Source organism: Pseudomyrmex gracilis, unplaced genomic scaffold (assembly GCF_002006095.1).
Source record: "Pseudomyrmex gracilis isolate BER0280 unplaced genomic scaffold, ASM200609v1 scaffold_178, whole genome shotgun sequence".
NCBI classification, from domain to species: Eukaryota; Metazoa; Arthropoda; class Insecta; order Hymenoptera; family Formicidae; genus Pseudomyrmex; species Pseudomyrmex gracilis.
The window spans coordinates 256,629-280,154 of NW_018020762.1; the positions used below are offsets into that span (position 1 = coordinate 256,629).

The 23,526-nt window shown below is 38.1% G+C and overlaps 6 protein-coding genes across 8 annotated transcripts; 2 read left to right on the forward strand and 4 right to left on the reverse strand.

Annotated features, from left to right (window-relative positions):
• Positions 1 to 1,010: 1,010 nt before the first annotated feature.
• On the reverse strand, positions 1,011 to 2,990 carry LOC109857934 (diphosphoinositol polyphosphate phosphohydrolase 1). Of its 2 annotated transcripts, none has more exons than XM_020434728.1 (3): positions 2,426 to 2,990; positions 2,029 to 2,199; positions 1,011 to 1,904 (listed from the first exon to the last, which is right to left on the reverse strand). In XM_020434728.1, exons 1-3 carry the CDS (start codon positions 2,567 to 2,569, stop codon positions 1,611 to 1,613), a joined length of 609 nt encoding a protein of 202 aa, XP_020290317.1. In that variant the 5' UTR covers positions 2,570 to 2,990; the 3' UTR covers positions 1,011 to 1,610. The 2 variants fall into 2 exon arrangements, with proteins under 2 accessions (XP_020290317.1, XP_020290318.1); XM_020434729.1 differs by having other exon boundaries at positions 2,044 to 2,199; positions 2,426 to 2,989.
• Positions 2,991 to 5,876: 2,886 nt separating this feature from the next.
• On the reverse strand, positions 5,877 to 9,761 carry LOC109857945 (E3 ubiquitin-protein ligase ZNRF1). Its single transcript, XM_020434741.1, has 4 exons — positions 8,770 to 9,761; positions 7,590 to 7,685; positions 7,208 to 7,313; positions 5,877 to 7,079 (listed from the first exon to the last, which is right to left on the reverse strand). Exons 1-4 carry the CDS (start codon positions 9,146 to 9,148, stop codon positions 7,022 to 7,024), a joined length of 639 nt encoding a protein of 212 aa, XP_020290330.1. The 5' UTR covers positions 9,149 to 9,761; the 3' UTR covers positions 5,877 to 7,021.
• A 964-nt stretch (positions 9,762 to 10,725) lies between these two features.
• On the reverse strand, positions 10,726 to 14,377 carry LOC109857930 (xylosyltransferase oxt). Its single transcript, XM_020434722.1, has 7 exons — positions 13,939 to 14,377; positions 13,374 to 13,849; positions 13,136 to 13,278; positions 12,893 to 13,062; positions 12,393 to 12,774; positions 11,378 to 12,324; positions 10,726 to 11,299 (listed from the first exon to the last, which is right to left on the reverse strand). The coding sequence occupies exons 1-7, from the start codon at positions 14,104 to 14,106 to the stop codon at positions 10,832 to 10,834; spliced, it is 2,754 nt and encodes a 917-aa protein (XP_020290311.1). The 5' UTR covers positions 14,107 to 14,377; the 3' UTR covers positions 10,726 to 10,831.
• A 100-nt stretch (positions 14,378 to 14,477) lies between these two features.
• LOC109857931 (protein ecdysoneless) lies at positions 14,478 to 17,721 on the forward strand. The gene is made up of 5 exons (XM_020434723.1): positions 14,478 to 14,991; positions 15,085 to 15,578; positions 15,679 to 16,183; positions 16,353 to 16,554; positions 16,683 to 17,721. Exons 1-5 carry the CDS (start codon positions 14,718 to 14,720, stop codon positions 17,110 to 17,112), a joined length of 1,905 nt encoding a protein of 634 aa, XP_020290312.1. The 5' UTR covers positions 14,478 to 14,717; the 3' UTR covers positions 17,113 to 17,721.
• Positions 17,722 to 17,723: 2 nt separating this feature from the next.
• Positions 17,724 to 20,479, reverse strand: LOC109857932 (tether containing UBX domain for GLUT4). Of its 2 annotated transcripts, XM_020434725.1 has the most exons (7): positions 20,098 to 20,475; positions 19,857 to 19,912; positions 19,504 to 19,753; positions 18,870 to 19,334; positions 18,430 to 18,787; positions 18,171 to 18,336; positions 17,724 to 18,097 (listed from the first exon to the last, which is right to left on the reverse strand). In XM_020434725.1, exons 1-7 carry the CDS (start codon positions 20,182 to 20,184, stop codon positions 17,935 to 17,937), a joined length of 1,545 nt encoding a protein of 514 aa, XP_020290314.1. In that variant the 5' UTR covers positions 20,185 to 20,475; the 3' UTR covers positions 17,724 to 17,934. The 2 variants fall into 2 exon arrangements, with proteins under 2 accessions (XP_020290314.1, XP_020290315.1); XM_020434726.1 differs by lacking the exon at positions 17,724 to 18,097 and having other exon boundaries at positions 18,201 to 18,358; positions 20,098 to 20,479.
• Positions 20,480 to 20,553: 74 nt separating this feature from the next.
• On the forward strand, positions 20,554 to 23,401 carry LOC109857933 (N-alpha-acetyltransferase 60). The gene is made up of 2 exons (XM_020434727.1): positions 20,554 to 21,217; positions 21,692 to 23,401. Exons 1-2 carry the CDS (start codon positions 20,899 to 20,901, stop codon positions 22,267 to 22,269), a joined length of 897 nt encoding a protein of 298 aa, XP_020290316.1. The 5' UTR covers positions 20,554 to 20,898; the 3' UTR covers positions 22,270 to 23,401.
• The last annotated feature ends 125 nt before the right edge of the window (positions 23,402 to 23,526 follow it).

Consider the following 23,526-nt stretch of genomic DNA (forward strand, 5'->3'; position numbering starts at 1 on the left):
TAAATTAATTTTATTTTTTTATAAACAAACATATGTTGTTTTTGCTCCTTAAAAAAAAAAAAAAAAAAAAAAAAAAAAAAAAAAAAAAAAAGCCAGCGAGAATCGAACCCTAGTCTCCAGCGTAGCAGTCCGGTACCTAACCACCTGCGCTACGCCGCCTTTCTAGAATATATTACTAACTTAACGATATATAAGCTACACTTCGCTATATAATTTAAATCGAGTTTTCTCGAAAATGGCTGAGAGGTGCGCCCTATCCTTTTGCTCAAGTATTCTTCTACTAGAGTACTATACAACAAAAAAAACCTTATTGAAATCGGTGACCCGAGGTTCGCGATTTCCCCTTGTAAGTTTATATGTGTGTTATTCCAAAAATATTGAACGCGAATAAAAATAAAATTTTACTTTTCTCTTTGTACTACGTTTTTGCATATGTTTGTTTTCTAAACAGCAATAAATACGTATGTAACTTTTTACGTCTAATAAATAAAAAGTTTGAATTTTACAGAGAAATTAATGCCAGCGTGTGTGTGTGTGTGTTGAAAGACAAGGTGCAGCTGAAAACGAGTGTAAACAAACACAAGTGATATGTATATGAGAATAAAAACTATAAATACACGCTATGATGTTGTTAAATGGTAAAAACTGTTTTAATGTATCTCATAGTTATTTTTGCTATAAAAGTTGTTTACTTTTGCATCAGTTTGTCTCTTTACAGAAATTTCCAAACTAAGATACACATACAAATTACTTATTTGATTTATCACATTATATCAAGAATTGCACAAAATAATAAAAAATTACAGACATCTAAACTCACACATTGTCAATGAACTTTGAGCTCAAAAAGCTAACACGTTACATTGTATATAAGTCAGTCGCATCTGATACATGTACATACGTACTTCGAAAAGCAAACTATTGGCGTTTTTTTATTTATTTTATTTTATTTTTTTTTTTTTATCAAATAGAGGGTATAAAGCGGTATTTTCACGCGCATCTTTCATGCATATGTATGTATATTGTATAATTTGCAGAAATTATTATAAAATTTATTCAAGAATATACAAAGTATATAATTTACCACGTACGCTAACAAATATGTAACTTTTTCCTTGTGAAAATGTAGAAAAAGTTACTATGATACATACTCCAGCAATTGTAGACTGAGGATATGCAATGCGTGGAAAAAAAAGATCATTGTGTGACGCGTGCTACATAACTATATTAAACACAAACACTAAATAATAATGAAACAAGTAACTTAATCACACTTTCCATACATTTGATAAAAGTCATAAAACGTTAGAAAATCAGAATTCAGCTACAAAAATGTGTTCATTTGCGAAACAACCTAAAATTTTATCAACAACCTAGAAGAGAGTAAACATAGTAATAATAATAATAGTAATTAACCTAAAGAGTATACAATAATATCAAGAGAGATAAGTATAAGTAGATAGTATTAATTTTCGTATAAAACGCAAAGCAATAATTGTTACTGCAACTCCTTCGGAGAGGAGAAAGAAGAAGTAACAGTAAACAAAGTTGCTCTGACTCATGATGATCGAGACTTCTGACAGAAATGTTGGATGATTCGAGACTGAATATTAGCTGTGTTCGCTCAAATGAGAATTGTTACTAGAGTTATTCATTAATTCGATAGATGCCATTGTAGAGTGTGAATGATTGGATAAAGATGTGGGATTATGTCGAGGATTAGTATTGTGGAGGCTGTGCAAATAAGATCTCTGGACGGGCTTGTGTTGACCAAGTTGCAGCAGAGCTTCTGGTATAGTGAACCATTTTCGCTTCCGACCAATAGCGCGCGAGTCTTCCCATTCTGGCAGCTCCTCCGTCACCCTCATAACCCACACTTCCGTTCTGTGTTTGTGTTCCGTGTTCTATGAAAGATGCATTGACGCGATCACGATATGTAGCAGATAAGAACAATTAAGACGCACTAAATTATTGTTTTTCTAATATAAAAAAAATACATGTAACATAATATTTGCTTATAGGGCATACATCACGAGTTATAACCTCAAATGTGCCAAGACAACGGCCTAACTGTCCTAGAACACCAGCTTCTTCTCGGACCTCACGAAGCGCTGTGACTGCTGGTTCCTCTTCGGGTTCAACACCACCACCCGGTACTATCCAACTGTCGGGTCTTCGACTGGATGTAACTAATAGTACCTAGAATTCACATTACACATGAGAAATCACGCGGGCGAACTTGCTCAACTTACTTGTTGATCTCAACAAAGCTCTGATCCAGCTGATGAGGACTGGTTGATTGAGAAAATAAAGAAAAAAGAAACGATTTGATCTCTCACAAACCAGCCAGCCACGTGATGATAAATATAAGGCACACACGTGTGTATATATTAAAATAAACTGCCATCTGCTGGCTGGAGCTCACCTCATCCTCGAGATCATTTTTGACGCAGATGCAGGCAGCTCTGCGTCTGTAACCCTCCGAATCGTATATACGAATCGAATTTGCCTTCTCCTTCACCATGTTGTAACGTGAATACCCTCTTCTCGCAATCCTTCGTAGATTCATAAATAATCGTCAAACGGCCCGACGGGCCATCCTATGCATCCGCGTCGTCCTAATGTTGTTCGTAGCCGACATGTTATCGACATCGAGTCCACTTTGCCGTAACGTGTGAACGTTGAATTCACGTGGAACGTGGGGCGGCTATAAGACTGTTGTGCCACCCGACAATTATTAACCTGGCGCTCACGATCTTCCGTTGACAAAAACACGTCCACCGCTGTCGATCCACGTCGTACGCGCGGCAGACCGTGATCGAAAAAAAAATCCGATTTTCGCCGGACGTTCGCTTATAACCTCAAACCTTGTTCTATGCGGGGACAGCAAGCACGCACCTCGACCCGATCACAAAGGCGCACACCGCAATCGAGACGCTTCCACCACCGCCAGAGTGTCGCGCGCCAATCCCGTTTCTCTCGCCTTCCTTATTCGCACAAAACGCCAACGCGCGCGACAAACCAACGACGCATCGGCAGCCAATCGCGTCTCCCGTTACATTTTTTCTATTTTCAGGAAAGCTGCCGAAGTGTGCGGTAATCATAAACGCGTGTACATAGGATGTTTCCCCTAATTAAAGATACAATCGAGAGAACGTACTGTTTTTACGCGTGCAAGTCGAAAATGTGAAAAAAATTCGTTTCGTCGAGACAATAATTGAGTTAAAAATTTAATAACAATTTCACACTCAAATGTCCTCTAATAACCTTGCGTTATATACATTTCTACGGCCGGTATTCATAGGCTGCGTTCGTGAGAGCGCGCTATCTCTGCATTATCGCAACACTCTGTCTTTATCGCTTCTCACAGGCATAAAACAAAGATAGAGTAACGTAATAAGCGCTGATAACGTGCTCTTCGAACGCAAAATCGGTTGCGCGACTAATCGATTCCAGCTAGTCGACCAACGTGACTTGTCAGTCAATTCCAACGAAATAATTAATTAAAAAGTTAAAGTCAAAAAGACGGTGTGCGAAACCATTACTCTTCTAGCGGTTGTCAATACAAATGGAGATATACAAAAAAATTATTCCATTTTCTATGCTAACAAACTATTTCATTACAAAGACTATTCTATTACGTAATGAAAAAAAAAAAAAAAAACTGTTGCAACTTTTATATTGTATATTTTTTTTAGTCAATATAACTTGTGATATATATTTTAAATTTGCTTTATTATAAATAGAACATTGTTAATTTTTTCAATTTATGTGTGTTCAATAAGAAGAATCTCAACTCAAATCACAAAAAGATAAAAAAAAGTATATATATACGTACGAATTGTCTGTTTATATGTGTATATATGTATATTGCGATATTAGGATATCTATCGGAAATTTTATCAATTGTGTGTTGTTCGTATTTGGATTTTCGTCGCGTATACTGTTTGTACACATAAAAAAATTTTTAGTAAAATTAGATAAATTCTCTAAAAGTCTATATAACATTTAGCTTATAAACTATATATTTTTAAGTCAATAGTATCATACATACAAATATTTTCTTCGTTTACAACCTGTGTGTCTACAGTTATTACAATCCTGCGAATTTAAGACTTTTATTCGCCCCTTCTTCGCGAAATTTCTTTCGGTTTTTTTTTTATTTTTTTATTTTCACGCGGAGCTTTCGAACTCTCGCGTCTCTCTCCTTCCCGACGATCAAATCATTAACGTTATAGCTCTCTCGAGTAGTGGAATTCCATTTTGTTATAAATATGTACACAATTTTATCAAATAAGATTATCGAAAACTAAACCACTCACGCACGTCATTAAATAGCGTATCTCCTTAGCCAATATAAGGGATGTCCCCCCCCAAAGATTCCTTTTTTTTTTTTAGTTTTTTTTTTAGTTTTTTTGTCCAATTTTATTTAACAAAACTTTTGACATAACTATATATAATTGTTAATTAGTTATTAAAACTTTAGAATTTTATATCAATAAATATGACAGCGTCAAGATATGTTTTTACACGTACATAAAGGAAATAATGAACGATAAAATGTTACAAAAACTATTTTTAACGTAATTCCAAAAATTTATCGCTCTCTCTCTCTTGTATATATATACACAGACATATTCTCTCTCTTTCTCTCGCTCTACCCTTTGTTATATCACATCTTGACAGCTTTATAATATAATTAAGATTTCAACGATATCATTGATTATGTTTCAATTATATACTTTTCACACACTCAATGTGATTTCCTTGCCTTTACCTTTCAAAACCTAAGTATACAATTTTTTTTTAAATTGTTACTTTATTATATATATATATTTATTACAACTAAAAAGGTGTGAACAGACCTATCAATGTAATACGGAATACCACTACAGATTCGAGAGCAAGGTGACCATGTGCTGCATACATGCGCCGCATGTACACACGCACACACATATATATATATATACACACACACATACACGCGCACATGCAACTCTCACACTGTTTTCCGTCCTGTCGTGCGTATACTATAGAATAACTATCTATTTGTGTCTCTCCTCGTCTCGTTGCATGTTACCTTACACTTTCTTCTTTGCGCTCTCTCTGTGTAATCGGCGCATGCAACAAACCTATATCGTGTAAAATCGATAAACGACCAACCGCGAGACAATCCTCGCTTCGATCTATAACGAAATGCAAAGAAGATTCGTCCTTTGCAAACATGTTATCATTGTTATATTGTGATGTTCTACTTTTGAGTTCTTCATATATTTCTTTTCTTGTTTCTTTTTTTCTTAATTTTGTTTTTTTACGAAATCATCATCACACACGTGTATACTGTCTCTTTTCCCTTTATCTCATCATTTTATATATTTATACCTCTCCTAAAAGCTTAAAAAAAGATGATACATACAAGATATTTATATAGGCGTCGCGCACTTTCTCTTAAATACAGATACCACAACTAAGTGACGTACCAATAAGTGCAAATTATAAGAAAAATTCAAAGTTTTTAAGATATTAAAATTATTTATTTATTTTTTTTTTTATAAACTTCCAAATTAAAATTTTCTTTCTTACAATTAAACAATTAGTTTCTTTCAAATTATCAAAACAATCTTTAAACAGTAACAATTTGTTAGTTTTAGCTGTCGATATTTATTATCTGTAATGGAGAGAAAATACGCAGAAGTACACATACAATGCGCACACACACATGCGCTCTCTCTTGCACACACTCTCTCTCTCTCTCTCTATTTCTCTTTATCAGTCATTCACTCATACGTATATATACATACATTATGCAGTCCATTTTATTAATATAATTTAGTTCTAAATTCCCATTATCCCCATATTTCCGTTGTTCTTTTTCGTGTTCTCGCATTTCCATTGCTTTATCTTAGTTTTTACTATTTTCAATCCTCACGCAATATAAGTTCGAACGAGAAACGTGTTCGATTTGCGTATGTTACTGAAACAATTGTAGACTTTGATTGTTTGTATTACAAAAACTACTCCCGCCGAGTCACGTCAATCCTTATTCACAAAGATATATACACAAAGAGAGTAATTATACAAATAGATGTAATCCCCTTCATAACCATAAATCTGTACATGCCAGTAACACGGAGCGTGTCAATTCTCTCTAATTAATTAACAAAAAGAGCTTATCACATTAGCATGAATCTCTCTTAGTAAGGAAGGTTAAATCAGAACCTTTATTGTAACTATAGCATCAACAGTATTTACGTTGTCGTCTCCATGTTGTCTGAGAGCCTTGTACACACACGCATCCCGGATCTCCCGTTTATGAAAGTATCAAAAATATCCTTTCTAGCACTCATCCCCCAACAGACAACGAAACTTACAATACATCAACTTGATACTAAAATCAATAAAAGGTATAACTAATTTATCTATAAAAATTAGAGCTCACCTGTTTCTACACAGGTCTTCTTGACTAAGATTCATCCAGTCTCCCCTTTTCCAAGAACAAAAAAAAGGAATAAAACCATGTAAAGATTAAAAGAAGAAAAACAAAATGATCCATACAAATATCGTCCTGCTTAAGCACTAAATTGAGTTCAAGATGTGTAAAACTAAGTAAAATTTATAAATATGGTACAATGATAGTATATATAAGCGGTAGAGCAATAATAGATTAATTATATATACGTATAGATAATAATATGTAGCATTGTATCGTTGATCCTATGGCGATTTGTTTGTCATTTAAGTCCCCTGCTTATAATAGTAGTAGACTTGAAGATTGAATAAAACATTTGTTTCTCCGTGTGTGTCCGATGAGTGAGTCTTTTCAATCAGTCGAACAAAAATCACCGCACGCACCAATCATCATTGCAGACTAGCAGCCACCTTGACTAGCTTTTTCTTTTTTTTTTTTTCTTTTTTTTTTTTAAATTTCTATCATTTCTTGCCATTTGAATCCCATCGACATAAATGTTCTCTGGGCTAGCAACTTGTTACACTGTGCTTGATCAAGTTCAGCAGGTAGGAATCAATCTCCAGGATGTTCAGGGCAGCTACGATTTACTTGAAACCACTTATCAATGCAGCTAAAAAAAAAAAAACCCACAAATATATTTGTAGTAACAATTAAGTCTGTTAAAGTTTTCTGTTCTTTGCACAGGTGAGTCTTTTACAGAAGACAAAAAATATTTATTACATTATATCATATACATACTTTTTATGATATATACAGAGACAGGGCAAGCGAGCTATAAGATCACCACATTGTAACTCCTCAAGGCAGATGACACATTCTCCCTTTCCATCAGTTAGCACATCCTCTGTCACACAAAACAATAATATGTTTAAGTACTGTTTGTGTTTGAACAATTCAATCAATTATTAAATAACAAGTCAAATTTGTTTTGTTCCAACAAGAAAACAACATAAACTAAGTCTGAGACATGAAATTTTTAATAGTAATCAACTATTAATAGAGTAGCAATCTTGACTGTAATTTGTTACTCTCTTTTCTTTCTGTCTCCTTAACTTGTAAAAAAAAAATATCAATTTTTTGTTTAGCAAGTAAATTTACTCTTGTCACAGTTCCGACTTACCATTGTAACTGAGTCGCGGCTTGGTCAGGCACATGACCAGGTGACATTCTATATCATCCGGTAGAATAAACTTGGAGCATACAGGACACTTTAGACCTTGAACACAGGCAAAGAGTCTCAGAAAAACAGATGGAAAAAATTGTGCGCATAAAAAAGTGTCAAGAACAAAGACAAAGAAATGGTAGTTGGAAGGATGGAATACCATAAAAAACCCTTCTCACTCGATCCACGGGTACTACAGCTTCGGTCTCGTGCTCGTTTAGACACGAGCTCACTATAATTCCCATAATAGACTCGACATAACCTCATCCGTCACCAGTTGTTCCGCGCGACGACGACTCTCTTCCGAAACTCATGTTTCTCGCGACAATCGGAGCGCAAGAGCTTTGTTTTTCTTTTTCACGCTATATATCTAATATAATTTTTTCGCTAATTTTGTTCAAATTTACCTAGCTCCGTTGCAGCCTCAAACTAGTCATTGATTGTGATGTGCTGTTACCGGGCCAACCACCCCGGCAACACGCGTCACAACAAACGCCCCCTGTCCCACCCGCGAATCACCAACCCTGATTCCGCGAATCTTCGCGGTTGCGCGACATAACCTTATTTTTTGCGGCGATCGCTCTTTACAATTTTAGGTTAGAAACTGTTGATTAAACTTCGCGAACTCGACGACTTTTCAAATCTTATCGTTAACCTTGTTTCACCTACAACATCTATGTATATAATAATACGATAACGGCAACACAGTTTGAAAGCTACCAAATGGTCTAATGACTATTTTCGAAATATCATCATCACACAAAGCTCCCTCTCTTTCTCTCCTCAGAAGTAGAATATAAAAGACAATTTTTTACAATGAACTGATGTGATTGTGGCACGGTACATGATGATGAACTCTATATGTTGATACTTTTACCATCTTTAAACTTATTATATTATATTGGATAAAAAATGCATGTAATAAAAACTTTCAGAAATATATATATATATATACACACATATATATACATACACATATATGTATGATCTAAGAAGATGAATAACTCCCAAGCTCAATTGATAGACAGCATATACTTAAGTACTTAAATAAGATACAAGTATCACGACGGTGTGAAACTGAACAAACGTCTGTTATACAACAAGTGTGAGACACATTGACTGAAACATAGGACCTTACCGTTAAGAGACCAAATGTGCGAAGGCAAGCTGTGAGTGGCATAAACGCGTCCGTTCTCATCGTCCGTGTCGTCGGAATCTAGCTGGGGCAAGCCAAGAGCTTGGCCAACCCCTACTCCCACGGATGTGGAGAGACCGGCCTGCTCGGCAGAAGATAGATCCGGCACGGAACTCAACGAGCGTGCACGCTGTCTACTGTCTCCGGATACACGGGAGTTCTGGGACTGATTGCCCTGTTGGTGCTGATGTTGCAGCATGCCCACTCCGCCGGGCAAGGAACGCAATACGGAAAAACCTTGCATAGTGGTCTCATTGGCCCCGGTGGAGGACTGACCATTTCCACCAGCTGATTGTGCCACAGTGCTTGCCTTGGCTCCCATCCCAGCTAAGATTTAAGGTTGTCAGCACGTGTTGTTCCTTCACACAATCTTTCTTTCTCCTTCTCTCTCCCTCTTTATCTCTTTGTCCTTCTCTCTTTCTCTCTCTCTTTCTTTCTTTCTCTCTCTCTCTCTCTCTTGCTTACTCCTTCTCGCTCTGTATTTTCTCGAGTGAATAATTAAACGATCGCTCGTTTGCTCAGTTTTATATAAGAAAAAGAGCGGGATTCGAATTTCCGGAGTACCTTTGGGTTCTGGCAGTGGTACACACACGCGCGCACACAACACACACACACACTGGCAACGATTCTCGCTTTCGTATCCTCGTTCCTTCCGCTTGAGCGTCGGCGTCGGCAGGGACAAACGAACGTACAGAGAGGCTTGGGGTACGGACACCACCCCGGCGGATGTGATGATTTTTATAACACTTTAGGATTTAAATTTAGGCCGGAATTTAGCAGATAAACGCCACGACAAGCAAGTCATTTCGTCCGCGAGCATACCAGCGGCTCGTCGCACAAAACATCCCCCGACATCTTGCAATAAACTTCCTAGATGTCAACGCGGTCGGCTCGTACACGGACGCGATCTACGGCTCCACCTCGCGACTCCGGCCGCGTTCGAAAAATGTTTGCTCCGAAGTGTACTCTCTCTCTCTCTCTCTCTCTCTCTCTTCTTCTCTCTCTCTCTTTCTCTAATTACCAATTCTCTCCGATATTTAAAACGGTCTTTAAACATCTCACAGACCCGGTCTCATCATCTCCAATCAATTTAATCGGCCAATTATTTCACTGAAATTGACCAATAGCATTGATCGCATTAGCAAAACTGACCAGTTACCAGGTTTATACTTAAACGGTCGATTGACTTCAATTCGAGATGGTGAACACGGCTTGGTGATCTTTCTTTGTATTTTTCGTGTACATACCCGAAGGGCTTTTTTACGGTCCCGTAGTTAAAAATAAACCGTCCGTCTGTATATTGTATGTAAAAATTCTTCAATTTTGCGTTCGAAAATATTTGGGAATCTCTGTCGCAAGTAACCAGAGCAGCAAGGCGTTCGGAAACGCCTTTGAAAATAAGAGATTTGTATTTTACTTTTTTTTTTTTTTACAGCGAAACGCGGATCGAGCGACGATAGTCGATATCTCGCGCTGAATGCGAAAATAACATCGTGTCTACACGTTCAAAAGATATTTAACGCAACCGATAATTATCAGATATTGTATTATCGCAACGTACGTACAAATATATTCAAAGAGAATTGTTCGAACAATTTCTCTCGCGCGAGCTGGTTTTTTTTCTTCAAGAGATGTTACTACAAAAAAATAACACGCATCTTATTAAACACCATCTATTTATATAATTTTTAATTGTGAAAATATGACAGAATTATTTAATTACACATATATTATAGGAAAAAAATTTATACATATACATAAATATTACATACACACACATACGCATGTATATATGTACATATGTACAATTTTTTTTTGTTTTTTTTTTATAAATATGATGTACAGATTTTTTTAGTCGATATAAAAATATTTAAAGACGTGTTTTTTTTTTTTTTTTTTGTAATTTTAGTATACACATACATGTATATTATATATATAGTTTTTTTTTTTATATATATAAAAGTTTTAAAATGGCGAAAAAATGGCACATGGTTGGTTAAAAGAATTAATCGTTAGTGTTTTGACATAAGTTACGTATATCAGCCTTTGAATCGGGGCTCAGAGAGCTCCAATGGGTATTCGCACACTTTTTTAATTCAACTTCCGCATTTCGAATCCCGTCGCTGGCGTCGCACATTTCCGCAATCTCGTAGTGTTCATTTACCAATCTATCTATCCAGTCGTTGAGATCTTCGTCAATTTTATTTTGATTATATGCAATCTGCTCGCTCATCATCGCGGACTTGACCAATCTCGACCAACTTTTGTTCATCTCTTCCGTAACGTGATAAACGCCACTTGGACCATCCATTATCTCCTTGGCCTTCTTCGAATCGATCTTCTTCGTCTTCCAATGGGACAACGGAGTTATCAAAAACTGTAATTTTGCCATCAGTTGAGCGTCAGCAACCAACAAGACTCGCCAGGTACCGACGGTCAACTGCTCGTTCAACTGAGGTTTAACGTGTCCTGTCTGTAAATAAGATGTATCAATAAATGTTACTCTGTGATAAAAAAAAAAACAAACTCCAATGTTCCATACGATAATTACCAGAACCGTTTCTTCGAGTATTATATGATTCACGTCGGCGAGACGACCGTACGGATCGATCCACAAAACCGATATGTTTTGCGGCACCGCGTAACCCGCGTCGAACTCATAAGCCAAGACCGGACTCGAGTACGGTCCCATGCTGCTCATCAAGTTTCTAAACATCTGCTCCTTTTGATCATAATCCGTGCTAACGGACAGACTTCGTATCTTCCCGGACGACGATCCGGTAACGGTGAAGTTGTATCGCATGGTGATCAATGCTTCAACGCGTCTCCCGTCGGAAGACAGCGCGTCGGAACCGTCTTTATTTTCCGCGAGAATCAATATGCCCGCTAGTCGATTGTCGCGAAAATACGCGGTATTTTCTAACAAGCGGACATTGTTGTGGTCAAGCTTCAATTTGCGATAAATCAATCTTGTCAAAGAATACGAAAGCGTCAGCAGTGCGTCATCCGGCAGCGGACTCAAATCCGCGTACTGATACAGACTTTGCCAGTACACGTCGTAGCTTTTCATCTTAACGGATCTATTCGTTCTGTCGGGATACAGCCATTCCTCCACAAGATCGACGATCTTGTGATCGACAACGGGCTCGAATTTGCGAGCAAAGAACACACTACGATCGGCCGTGTTTCTCAACCGATTGAAGTCCTCGAGCTTGAAGTCGTTCGGGCTACAACCGCACCAATCGACCACGGCTTTGTACTGGCACTTGCAACCAAGCTTTCTCTTCCAATTTGTTATGTGCAAATTATTATCTATATAAGTGTTGCAAAATCGTGAATTTCTCAAAACAGTGTGGAAAAATGATTCCGCAGGCAGTAATGTGTATTTGAATACTTTTAGCAATTCATTTATCAGCAGATCAGGATTCGGATTGGCGACGTATTCAACGAATTCCCGGCTTAAAGCAAACCAGTCACTGCCACCGTCAATTTGAATACCTATGGGAAAAACAAATAAATCTGACAATTATATATAAACTTTTAATTTTTCTTTTTTTTTTACATACCATCCGGTAATCTTCGATCGCCGACTCGCCACATACGCGCCTCGCATTCAACAAAAGTCTTGTCCAGGCCCTGTTTTGCTATAAAACGCTGAACTTCTCTTCCGTGTGTCTTCACAAAATTCATACCCTTGTTGTAGCTCAGAAATTCGGTCAGTTGATCGTTAGTTTTCAAGGGAAAATCGGACTCCGACAGATTAACAAGAAAATCCCAGTGCTGACGATAAGCGAGCATTTGTTGCGCGGATCTCAAGAGCGTCGTCAAGAGACTCGCGCCGCCCCAAATGCTCGCGTGTCGCAATCCCTCCCCTCTTGCCACTTTGATGTTGTTCGAAGCGCACGATCTCTCCAGTTCCAACATTTCGCGATATAAATAATCTTGCCTCTGAAAAAAATCCATACGCAATTTTAGCTTTTTTTTTTTCACGTCGCAAATATCGAATCGTCGTTAAATTATTCATTGTTTTTTTTTAATGGAAACTTTTCGAACAAATTTTACGTACCGCATCAACGTGAATGTAAAATAAGTGCGAGGGATGATACAGACTGCTGACAAGTCGCTTCACCTGTCGACTCGCTCTGCCGTTCACCGTTAGGAGATAGGCTATTCTCACGGGTTGCTCGGGTTGTTCGTTCTTCAAACTTGAGTTCTTTGCCTCTTGAGGCTTAAATCCTGTCAGATCGAACTCTTTGAATGAAAACAATTCCACGGATAAGTTTGCACACGCTTGCATATGTTTACGTACTTTGAATCCCGGTCCAATACACATTGATACTCAAATATCCGCCGCACGTTTGCTTTGGATTGCCGGAGCATTTCATATTGCAGCTAGAATCTGGCAAACGTTTCGTTTGCGTTGGTTTTTCCATGCCGCAAAAACATTCCATCCTACAAACACCACACATCTACGATGCAATCAGAGAAGACAAAACACCGCCGGACACGCTGTAATATACGTATACGTAATTTTTAGGGACACTAACGAATATTCTGTACCAGCGTATGGGAATCCTGATTGAAGACACATGTAAGCGCAACGCTCGGGGGTGTTGCTAACTTTGAAGATGTGATAATAACCGGAAAGAACTCGCAAGGTCTTATCATCTTTGAAACATCCCAAGTTAGCCGGCACGCCTGTAAAACCTGGAGAATGCGGACATAGAGACTGTATTTTTTCCGGGTACAATAAACCCTGCTGACTAAGGCACGTCACATTGACAATGCGTTGCTTGCACGTTTGACTCTGGGCGCGCGTTACGGCGCTCACTGCTTCTCTGACCGTGACTTCGCACCCAGGTGTGAAACTTAATGATTTGTGATCTAGTTTAATTCTAGCGGTGCGATTTTTCGGCGGTTGAGACAATTGTTTGTTCGGATTTCCCTGTTTGTCCGGCGGAAGTTTAACCTGACGTAAACCTCTTGGCAAACCCTCATCCTCCTCAAATTGCGAAGAACCACCCTGATTAAAATAAAACAATATGCTAAATAAATATTTGTACGTTTATTGCTTTCACTTACATCCACATAAGACTCTATAAACTCTATTACCTCTCCGGATGACAACCGGTTGGATCTGCTTCTGGCATTGTCCGGACTGAAGAACGTGTGCAGATACAGTTGTACGCAAAGTACGGTTATGCCGAAGGCGAAGATCAGCCGATACTTGCGTAAACAACTCGAGTATCGACTGCTCGGGTGATTCCTGGTGGTTGCCATGTTCCTTGAATCACGCTTACAAATTACCGGTGATTACGGGTGTGAACCCGAGGCGGACGCCGGGTCCATCGGAGCGATTTTCTTTATCAAGACGGCAGTTCCATTGATATATAATTTGCACGAGTCGGCATTCGGTCCTTTCAAAAAAATAAAATCCAATTGTGTTTCCCCCAACGATACACCCCCGCATAAATGTCACTGATTGCGAACGCACGCGAGCACGCAGTACATAGCGTGACACAGTACTCCGCACTCTCGCGATTCTCACGAAAGATTATTGAAGATACGCTGTGTCAACTTCGTTTGGGTTAGGTTAGGATTAAGGGTTATGTTAGCGCGGCTTGGGCTGGACTACACAGCCCATCGCGCAGTCAGCGACGATCGCGCACAGATAGAGGTTATGGTCGCGTCTTGAATAATGCAGTAAACAACTTAGATCACACACTTTTGGTCAATCACACTATGTGGTCATCCACCAGAAATGTCCACGGAAGCTGAGCGTTGCAAAGAGAACGCTTACGTTAGCTTCGCGGTGTTGGATTGGTGAAAAAAACAAGGTGACACACAAGGAAGCACATAGTTTAGATTGTTAGTTTGTTAAGATTCCAAATATGCAGCAACAAAAGATGGCAAATACAACGATGTTGCACAAGACGAAGGAGGAAGATGTCATCGAGTGTTTTCTGTATCCCAAGTTTTGCTACGCGTCCGATCCGGACGCGGTCACAGAGTCGAAGCTGAGCGAAGAAATTGCCAATTACAAGGACGAGATCGCCCCTTTGATCGTCGATCATATCTGGCACAGAGATAGTTTAAACTTCCGTCCCAGAACGAAGCAAGCAATGTTGTTGAACAGAATTCTTGAAGGATCAGCGGTGGAAGAAGGTTAATTTTTTTTATTCCATTACTTTATCACATATTCCATGTTTTTGTGTTATTTTTAGAGAACTCGCTAATCAATTATTTATTTGTCACCAGATTATCACACCTTGCCTCACATTTACGCAAGTTTGCATTTTGACGAGGACATAGGCGACGAATGGTTAACAGTTTTTCTCATATTTCGGCTTACCAAAGCTTTCGACGGATTGATAGCCAGAGTGGTGGACTCGGACGGGGAATTTCTTCTAATTGAAGCTGCCAACGTTTTGCCATTGTGGGCCAGTCCCGAGACATGTCAGGATCGGGTATTCATTCACAATGGTGATATCCATGTGATCAGAGAAAGAGGAACGTCTTTTCCAAATTTACTGAATAACATTAATAGCAAACCACATATCACCAAGATGTCTGAAAAGGTGCAACTTGTGTTGCAAAAGCGAATTGGTGTTTATCCGGATGAGATTGAGAAGAGGAAACACAAAGCCAGAGCGTTTCTTCCGGAAAAAGCAGCCTCCATACTTCGTTTAGAACCAAGACTTATAGCCCCGGTGATTAGAACTATTTGTCACTCGGATCCACTTGAGCGCAGGGTACGCGATGCTAAGTTTATTCATCTCTGTCTCTATTGTGTATTTATTGTATATATATATATACGTATGTATTATTGCTATTATCTATTCTCTGTTCTAGGTTTGTCGCGCTATGAGATATTTTCCCCCCGAACAACGAACCATGGTCAATGTCAAAATGACCAAGTGTTTGTATGCAATGGCAACGCATTGTCGTTACACGGGTGATCCGAGAACAGGTTGGAACATACCACCTGCAACTTGCTCAAAATACAATGCTCATGTACTTGGCGTTAAAATAGCATGTGGTTTAGAGATGCTAGTAGCTCGGGCCAATGAGGAACGTAGGAAACGTACCAAAGAACAATTGGACGTTCCGGATGATGAGAAATTAAAGCTGAACGAACCGGCATTCAACGCTTACCTAGCTCGTTTAGAGGCGAATGGTTACTTTAGAGATCTGTTGGAAGGTAGCCAGGAACGTAATAAACTGTTGTCCACGGCCAAAGAGTATTTCTTGAAGCATGCGACTTTATTTGATAATGTAACGAAGTTGTACGAAAACGATGCTCAAAAAGTTTTAGAAGCATGGGAAAACATTCAAACGAACGATATTGAAATGCATGGTAATTTGTTTATAATATTTTTGAATTTACGTGTTGTTTTTATTACATCAAGTCTTTTCAAACTTATTGTACAAATAATACGAGTTTAGCTGTTGTTCGCCATTATGTCATCGTAGCTGTGATTGTAATTTATTTATGTATTTTCCTACGCACACGCGCGCACAAACAGCTCAAGACGAGACTACGTTGAGTCCTGCGGATAGCGACAGTTGGTTAAATGTGGATCCAGCCCAATTAGAAATGTACTTAAATCAACAATACGGTAAGGATACCAAGGATAGAAGATTGGATCAAGAATCCCTGAGTCTCAGAGAGAAAGTGCAATCATTCCTCAATCAGACCAGTGACGTTGACGGCGTGCATTTCTTAGGGTAAGAATATCTATCTTTCTTTTGTACGCGCAAAAGAACATTTTCAAAAAAAAAAATGTCGATTTCTAATCTATATGCAAATCAATAAAAAGTGATCCTCTCACTAATGCTCATTATATATTTTTTAGGGAACAATCAACTGACAACGACATGCCAGATGCGGAAGATGGTGGGCGAATAGACTTCGACGCGGATGTGTTTGACAGTACTCTGAGAGGTATCCTCGATTTAGTTGTCCCGGGAGGAGACGGTGAATTTGAAGGTAGCTCGGAGGGATCGTTAGGCGGCGACGATGAAGATAAAGGCGGCGATATGGACAAATACATGCGACTGTTGGATTCGCAGTTGCAATCGCAATTGGTAAAAGACGAAACCTCGACCGTGAACAATGACAGCGGCAGCGTGGCGGATCCCGTGGAGACGAGTTTGCGGGAAAGTATAGAGGCCGAGGCTGGCGGTTCAGGCCCGGCCGGAAACATAATCGGCGGTCCGGTCCGGAGACTCATGCATTTGCAATTGCAATCGCCTACGACAGTACCCCCCGACTTGCAAAGTTAATGATATCTTCTCGTGTCACAAAAAAAAACAACATAGTCGATTCACGTTAACAATCGTAAAACATTATTGCAATACCTCTTCGCTTCATTCTTGCAAACTACAGTAAAAAGCATTCGCCATCTCACGCAACAACAAAGAAAACACTGATATATATATAAAATCTTGTTACTATCGAGAAAAAAATATTACGTTTATTACTTAAAAATATATATATATATACTCAATGTTACGAAAATTTAAAGCACCTTTATCACACACAGTTAATATCATCGATACATATTTCACGATCGTACTTTCATCACACTCGGCTATATCGTTGTTTTTCATATGAAACGTACACTTACAAGTGTGTGTATAAACACATACATACACTTTTATATATATATTATAAAAATACACATAAGATGTTAATAACGTGTGTGTGTGTGTGTGCGTGTGTGTTTGCGCGCGCGCGCGTGCGCGGCCATAGAGATTAGACCGTAAGAACTTTTACTATTTGTATATGTAGCATTTTGTGTTTTTATTTTTATAACTAATTTAGTAAGCATATCGGATTTTTACGTGTAAAGCTTTGTATATTTCAATTTAATAATGAGAAACACCGTCGGACATCGTTGTGTACAGATTTGTATATTTTAAACTTGTTAAGTACACAACTAACGTGATGACACCATGCATGTTCACATCTGAATATGTCTCGGGGATGTCTTCGAGAAATATGCAGATCTGCACAAAAATCCTGTATATATTAGAACATTATTTATACATTACATTTTTTGAAGGGTTATCACTTCTCGCTGCTATTAACAAAAAAAAAAAATATTATTTGAATGTCTGTTTGAACCATTTTGGTGTCTTGTTTTGATTCTGAGATAATGATTTGCTACAACCACTTGGGCCTGGATTGTTGTGATCGTTTTTGTCCTCAACAACTGTGCCTCTATCATCTTCGGCTGTTGGATTTTGTTTTCTACGCGTAGTGGTTCTAGACAAATATATCATACAATTTAGTGACAATCTATATTGAGTTATATTGAGACGCCTAACGCAGCTTTTACCTAGATTTTATAGCTTCGATATCAGCAGCTCTTGGATCTGTCAATTTCTCTTTCACACTTGACTTAAGTGACGATTGTCCTGAATAATAAACAATTGCAGAGGGAACAAGATTTTCATCCAGTAGTCGCGCGTCAGGGTTCAAAATATGCTTTGGCGGGGTAGTGTCTACAAAATGATGAAATTTTATCTAACTAAAATATATATATATATATTCGCTTTTTTTTCTTAGAGATAACACGACATCGCACAGGTACTTACAAATAGAGAATTCACATTCCGGATTGTCTAAATGATTTTTAACGAAGTCTTTAACATGTTGAACAGTTTCTACCAGTCCAAATACACCCTGAAGAACAAATTGATCAGGAAACTGTATACGAATTACGGTGTTTCGATATTTGTTTAACATATCCAGAGTGTGTTTGTCTCGATCCAGCTGACGCTGTGTCTCCGTCAGAAGGGGAGCGTCCTCTAGCTCTTCTCTACGACGTTTTGCATCGCGTAGGAGAGTCTTTGCATCGTGCAGATCGAGAACGAAGAAGCTATCTGGCAGTTCGTCCCTCGGCAATGCTTGAGCCTCGGCTTGATTGAACACAAGACCATTTCTTTCACTCAACTGTGTAACAAAAAAAAATCATTGATAAGCAAAAAAAAGACATTTGTATAAGTATATGCATGTCTGCACAATTACATCTTACAAACTTAATTTCATATGCATCTTCTTGGATTTTTGCGCATGCCTCTGTGACATTCTGGTCTCTGTCATGATTATTGTGACTTTTTGCAACAGACTGATTCGTTTCTCTTGTACATACATCCATCTCTCGATCTTTATCGTCGGTCGTATTTATACTTTCATCTTTCCTGTCTAATTTTTTCTCACTTTCTAAACTTCTCTGATTTTTCACACTTGATATTCTTTCCGTTGATGAGGTAGCATCATTATCTTCTTTGCTACAATGCGGCATGGACACTTTCTGATTTTCTTTCTCATTTTGCGAGCTATCTAATGCAACAACTGGTTTTGGAACCAAAGGTGTGGATATGTGTGCCTGAGTTTTCAATTGCTCCGGATCACGATATATTAACCGTAGTATAGCTCTTCCACCGCTGAGACCTAATGATTTCAATGTTGTTCTTTCCAGTGTTTCCTCTCCATATACCTATGAAAATCGTATAAAAGTAGTACACAGGTTCTTCTTTTTCATAGCAAAACAACAATATGAACTTATTAATACATGTAAAATTCTCTCTATGTAATATTAACAGTCTCATGTGTGTATATATATTACATATATTTGAATATGTATATAAATATATATACACACATACTTCACGATGCATGTAGATCAACACAGCTCTCTTCAGATCGGAATCGGGATATAGTTTTCTCAATATCTGAGCCAATGTCGTGGTAGGAGGAAACTCACACATTACTCTCTCACCGTTCTCTGGCTGAATGCTAATTGTAACGTTAGACAAAGAACGTGTTTTTGTGCAAGCTACCATTTCTAGTTGAGCATTATTCGGCAAACCGGTGAAGCGAAATATTGTATTAGGATCCAATATCTGACGACCGTGTCTGTAACAGAGGAATGTAACACATAAATTTGGTACATATGAAAATTACACATGATTATTATACAAGTACAAAGTCTACACTCTTTCTTATTAATCCCACTCACTTTAAGTCGTAATCGTCAACATTGAAACCTTGTTTTTGGCACACCTCCTCCAAAACCTGAAAAAAACGACGAAATTTTTATCCAAAAATCTGGAAGACAAATTTACTTTTTGCGCGGAGTGCGCGTGACGTCGGCATTATTTTTGCTCGATCGACGTTCGAGTAAACGATTGTTGTTTGCCTAAATAAAATTAAAAAAAAAAGTACATATAAATTTATTGATTACGTTTGATTTGTTTTACCTGCAGAATCGTCGTGTTTATTGTAACTTTCACAGTCTGCCGACGACCGTTCGGCGCGAGCACAATGACACTTTTATTTGCCGCCATGGTGTGCGACTGACTGTCAGTGACCGCCGAAAACTTCAATACAGTCCCGAGCAAAATTGTTTGTTCTCGCCCGCAAAGTCAGCTGTTTAAAAGGAACTTCGATTTACGCTGCTGTTGTATGCGCTTTATCAAAACCGCTATGTGGATGTAAAAAAAAAAAGTATCCGTATCTGTGTGTCGATTGGTGTGTTAAAAAAAATATATGCAAAAGATTTGACACCGACTAATTCCGCTTAGAAAATACGAACAGAATCAATTCTCTCGGCGATCGACGATACCTGATGATACAAATCATCGTAACGTACCGTACCACGTTGGCAAGACTGACACAGAAGTGTCAAACAAACACAACAAGAGCTATTGTGGCCGGCCTGCGCGCGACGCGACGAACGCAGCAGACAGAAAAGCCATTTGCGCCGCGTGCGTGCGAAAAAAAACAGCGGTAAATCTGACAGATCTCAGTCGCGATCGCGAATGTAATCAACAACGCAACCAAGTGGCAGCGTGCGCCAAAAAAACAAGATGTCCAGGAAGTGGCGTTGTTTGTTTGTCATCGACGATCGCTTGTGCACGACGTGACAGACTCTATTTCTCTCTCTTTCTCTTTCTCTCTCTCTCTCTCTCTCTTTCGACTTGTTAAAAACCATTCGTGGTTACTGTTTGTAAACGCAAACCGAAAACTTTTGAAAATGAAAATAGACGAATTCCGGCGCGATGGTCATGTCCTTTAACCGGTATCTACCGGTGATTCTACCGGAGGAGAGCGAGCTCGGCGATGGTGTCGCTGCGACCGTGAGCGAGATCGAGACGACGTCCGACACGACCAAGCAACGCGTTTCCTACAACACGGATGAGACCGTCACGAGGAATTGTTCGTCGACCACGCAGTGCGGCAGCATCCCGACAACGGCATCCGTGACGACGTCGGCGGTTACGGTGCCGCTCTGCGTTCTCGGCGAGGTGCAGCTAAGATTTCTCTGTCCGGATGACCTCGAGGAAGTGCGCTCGCTCTGTCAAGACTGGTTTCCGATAGGTAAGCGTCTGTGTCTGAGTATTCAAACAAGACATGCTGTACTTGTACCGCATGTTTATATATATATATATAAATATAAAATAATATATTATTACTTCTTTATATTCTTTATATTCAGAAAATCAATTTTCAGATTTTTAGACCAACGAGATTGTGTATAGAAAGATCTCTTAGATAGCGATTCACACCTAGAAAGATAAAAATGTTTACTTTTATTTATTAGAGAGATAAAACTTGTCGTTCTCAAGAGAATCTCATTAATTCTGTTTTTTATTGGCTTTTTTTTTTTGTCATTAATTGCACATGAAAAATGAAGATAGGAATATAAAGATTCTTTGAAAAGTTTGATAAGTAATAATATAAAATCTCTTTCCGGTGTTACATATGTTATAAGAAATAAATAGCAAATTTATATTGAAAAAATTTTATTTTCATACGTACTAATAAAACTAACGACTTGATTTGTTTTCCCAGATTATCCTTATTCGTGGTACGAAGACATCACAAGCTCCTCAAGATTCTATGCACTTGCAGCGGTATATGGTGGAGTGATAATAGGACTGATAGTCGCAGAAATAAAGCCATACGCCATGCTGAACAAGGAGGATCACGATATATTGTGTTCCAGTTTGGGAGAGAATTGTCTTGTGGGTTACATACTTAGTTTAGGCGTACGTCGTGCGTACAGAAGAAATGGAATAGCGTCGTTGCTGTTGGAACAATTGCTGGCTCACGTAACCGCTCCCGAACGTTCTTCTGTGAAGGCGGTCTTCCTACACGTGCTCTCAAGCAACGCTCCTGCTATATTATTTTATCAGAGATGTCACTTTCGGTTACACAGTTTTCTTCCATATTATTATTCGATTCGCGGAAAGTGTAAAGACGGATTCACATATGTTCTTTATGTTAATGGCGGTCACGCTCCCTGGGGCATCTGGGACTGGGTACGTCATTTAGCCGGTGCAATGATCAATCTTGTACCGTGTAGAGTACCACGCTGGATCTGGCAACGTCTTCTATGGGCAACCACTATTCTTTCTTATCATAGATGATATATTTTGTGAATTGTTATGTTTATTGTGTATTTATTTATCTCTTTGAATTGTCTAGAAATATTTATACATATAATAAGAAAAGTGCCATAAATCAGTTAACTTTACAGATTCAAATATAGCTACGGGTTCTATACGCTTTTATTAACACGTTGACTGCCATGCAAAATTTATCGATTGCCTTATATATATCTGCGAATAATTGTTATTTTTTATTGTTGAATCAAATAAATCGGTATTCTGTTGAACCGCAAATTTTATCTCTTTTTTTCGTTTTTTATAAATTTATACACAGTGTTTCTGGTAAAAGAGAAGATCGTCTCGTTTAAGCGATAGTCGCAATAATTGCGAGAAAGAGATTTATTATTAACTAAAAATCACATGCTGCTTCCCATTATTGAGCACACAGTATATAGTATAAGATTTGTTCGCCGACTCGCACGTGTATAACGCTACGTAGCTACAAACCAAAATGTAAGATAAATCTACGCATGCTCGCTCATCACAAATTCAGAAACATTGATTTGTATCAAGGATTTATAATGTAAACGGTTATTCTTTTTTTTAACATAAAAGAAACAATTAACCTCGGATTACTTTAGCGCGATTTTTTATTTTATTTATATATATATATATTAGTAGTCATCAAAAACACAAAAATCGTTCCTACACCAATAATGTAATCTAATAGCATTCGAAATGTATAATAACTGCCAAAAAAACGATTACATTTTGATTTTTGCGTGTTGATATATTTTTTGCGCATTGTTCCTAAAAGTATATAGATTTACAAATTACTTGGTTACTTTATAAGTACAAAAAAGAAGCTTTGTGAGAGAAATAATTTTGCTTAAATGCAACATTTTGTATATTGCATGCAACAAGTAAGAACGATATTACATTGCTAACGTTTTTATGTTTCGCCGATAAGAAGCTTTAATTTTTTGTTTTACACTTGTTGAAATAGTCACTTTTACTATGTAATAGAAACTGAAATTGATACTGTGTGCGACATTTAAATATATGTATGAACGTGTGTGCACACACAAATACGTACGTACATATGGATACGTATAAAATGATGTACCGAAAAAAAAAAAAAAAAAAAAATAGTTGTGTATATATTAATGTAATGAGGTTGTTTATAATAAATTAAATGTTATAATTTACGTACATTTTTGTGTTTTTGTGAATGCATATATATTTCCACTTTATAATGTATACATATAAAAAATATACGTCTCTAATTCTTGACAG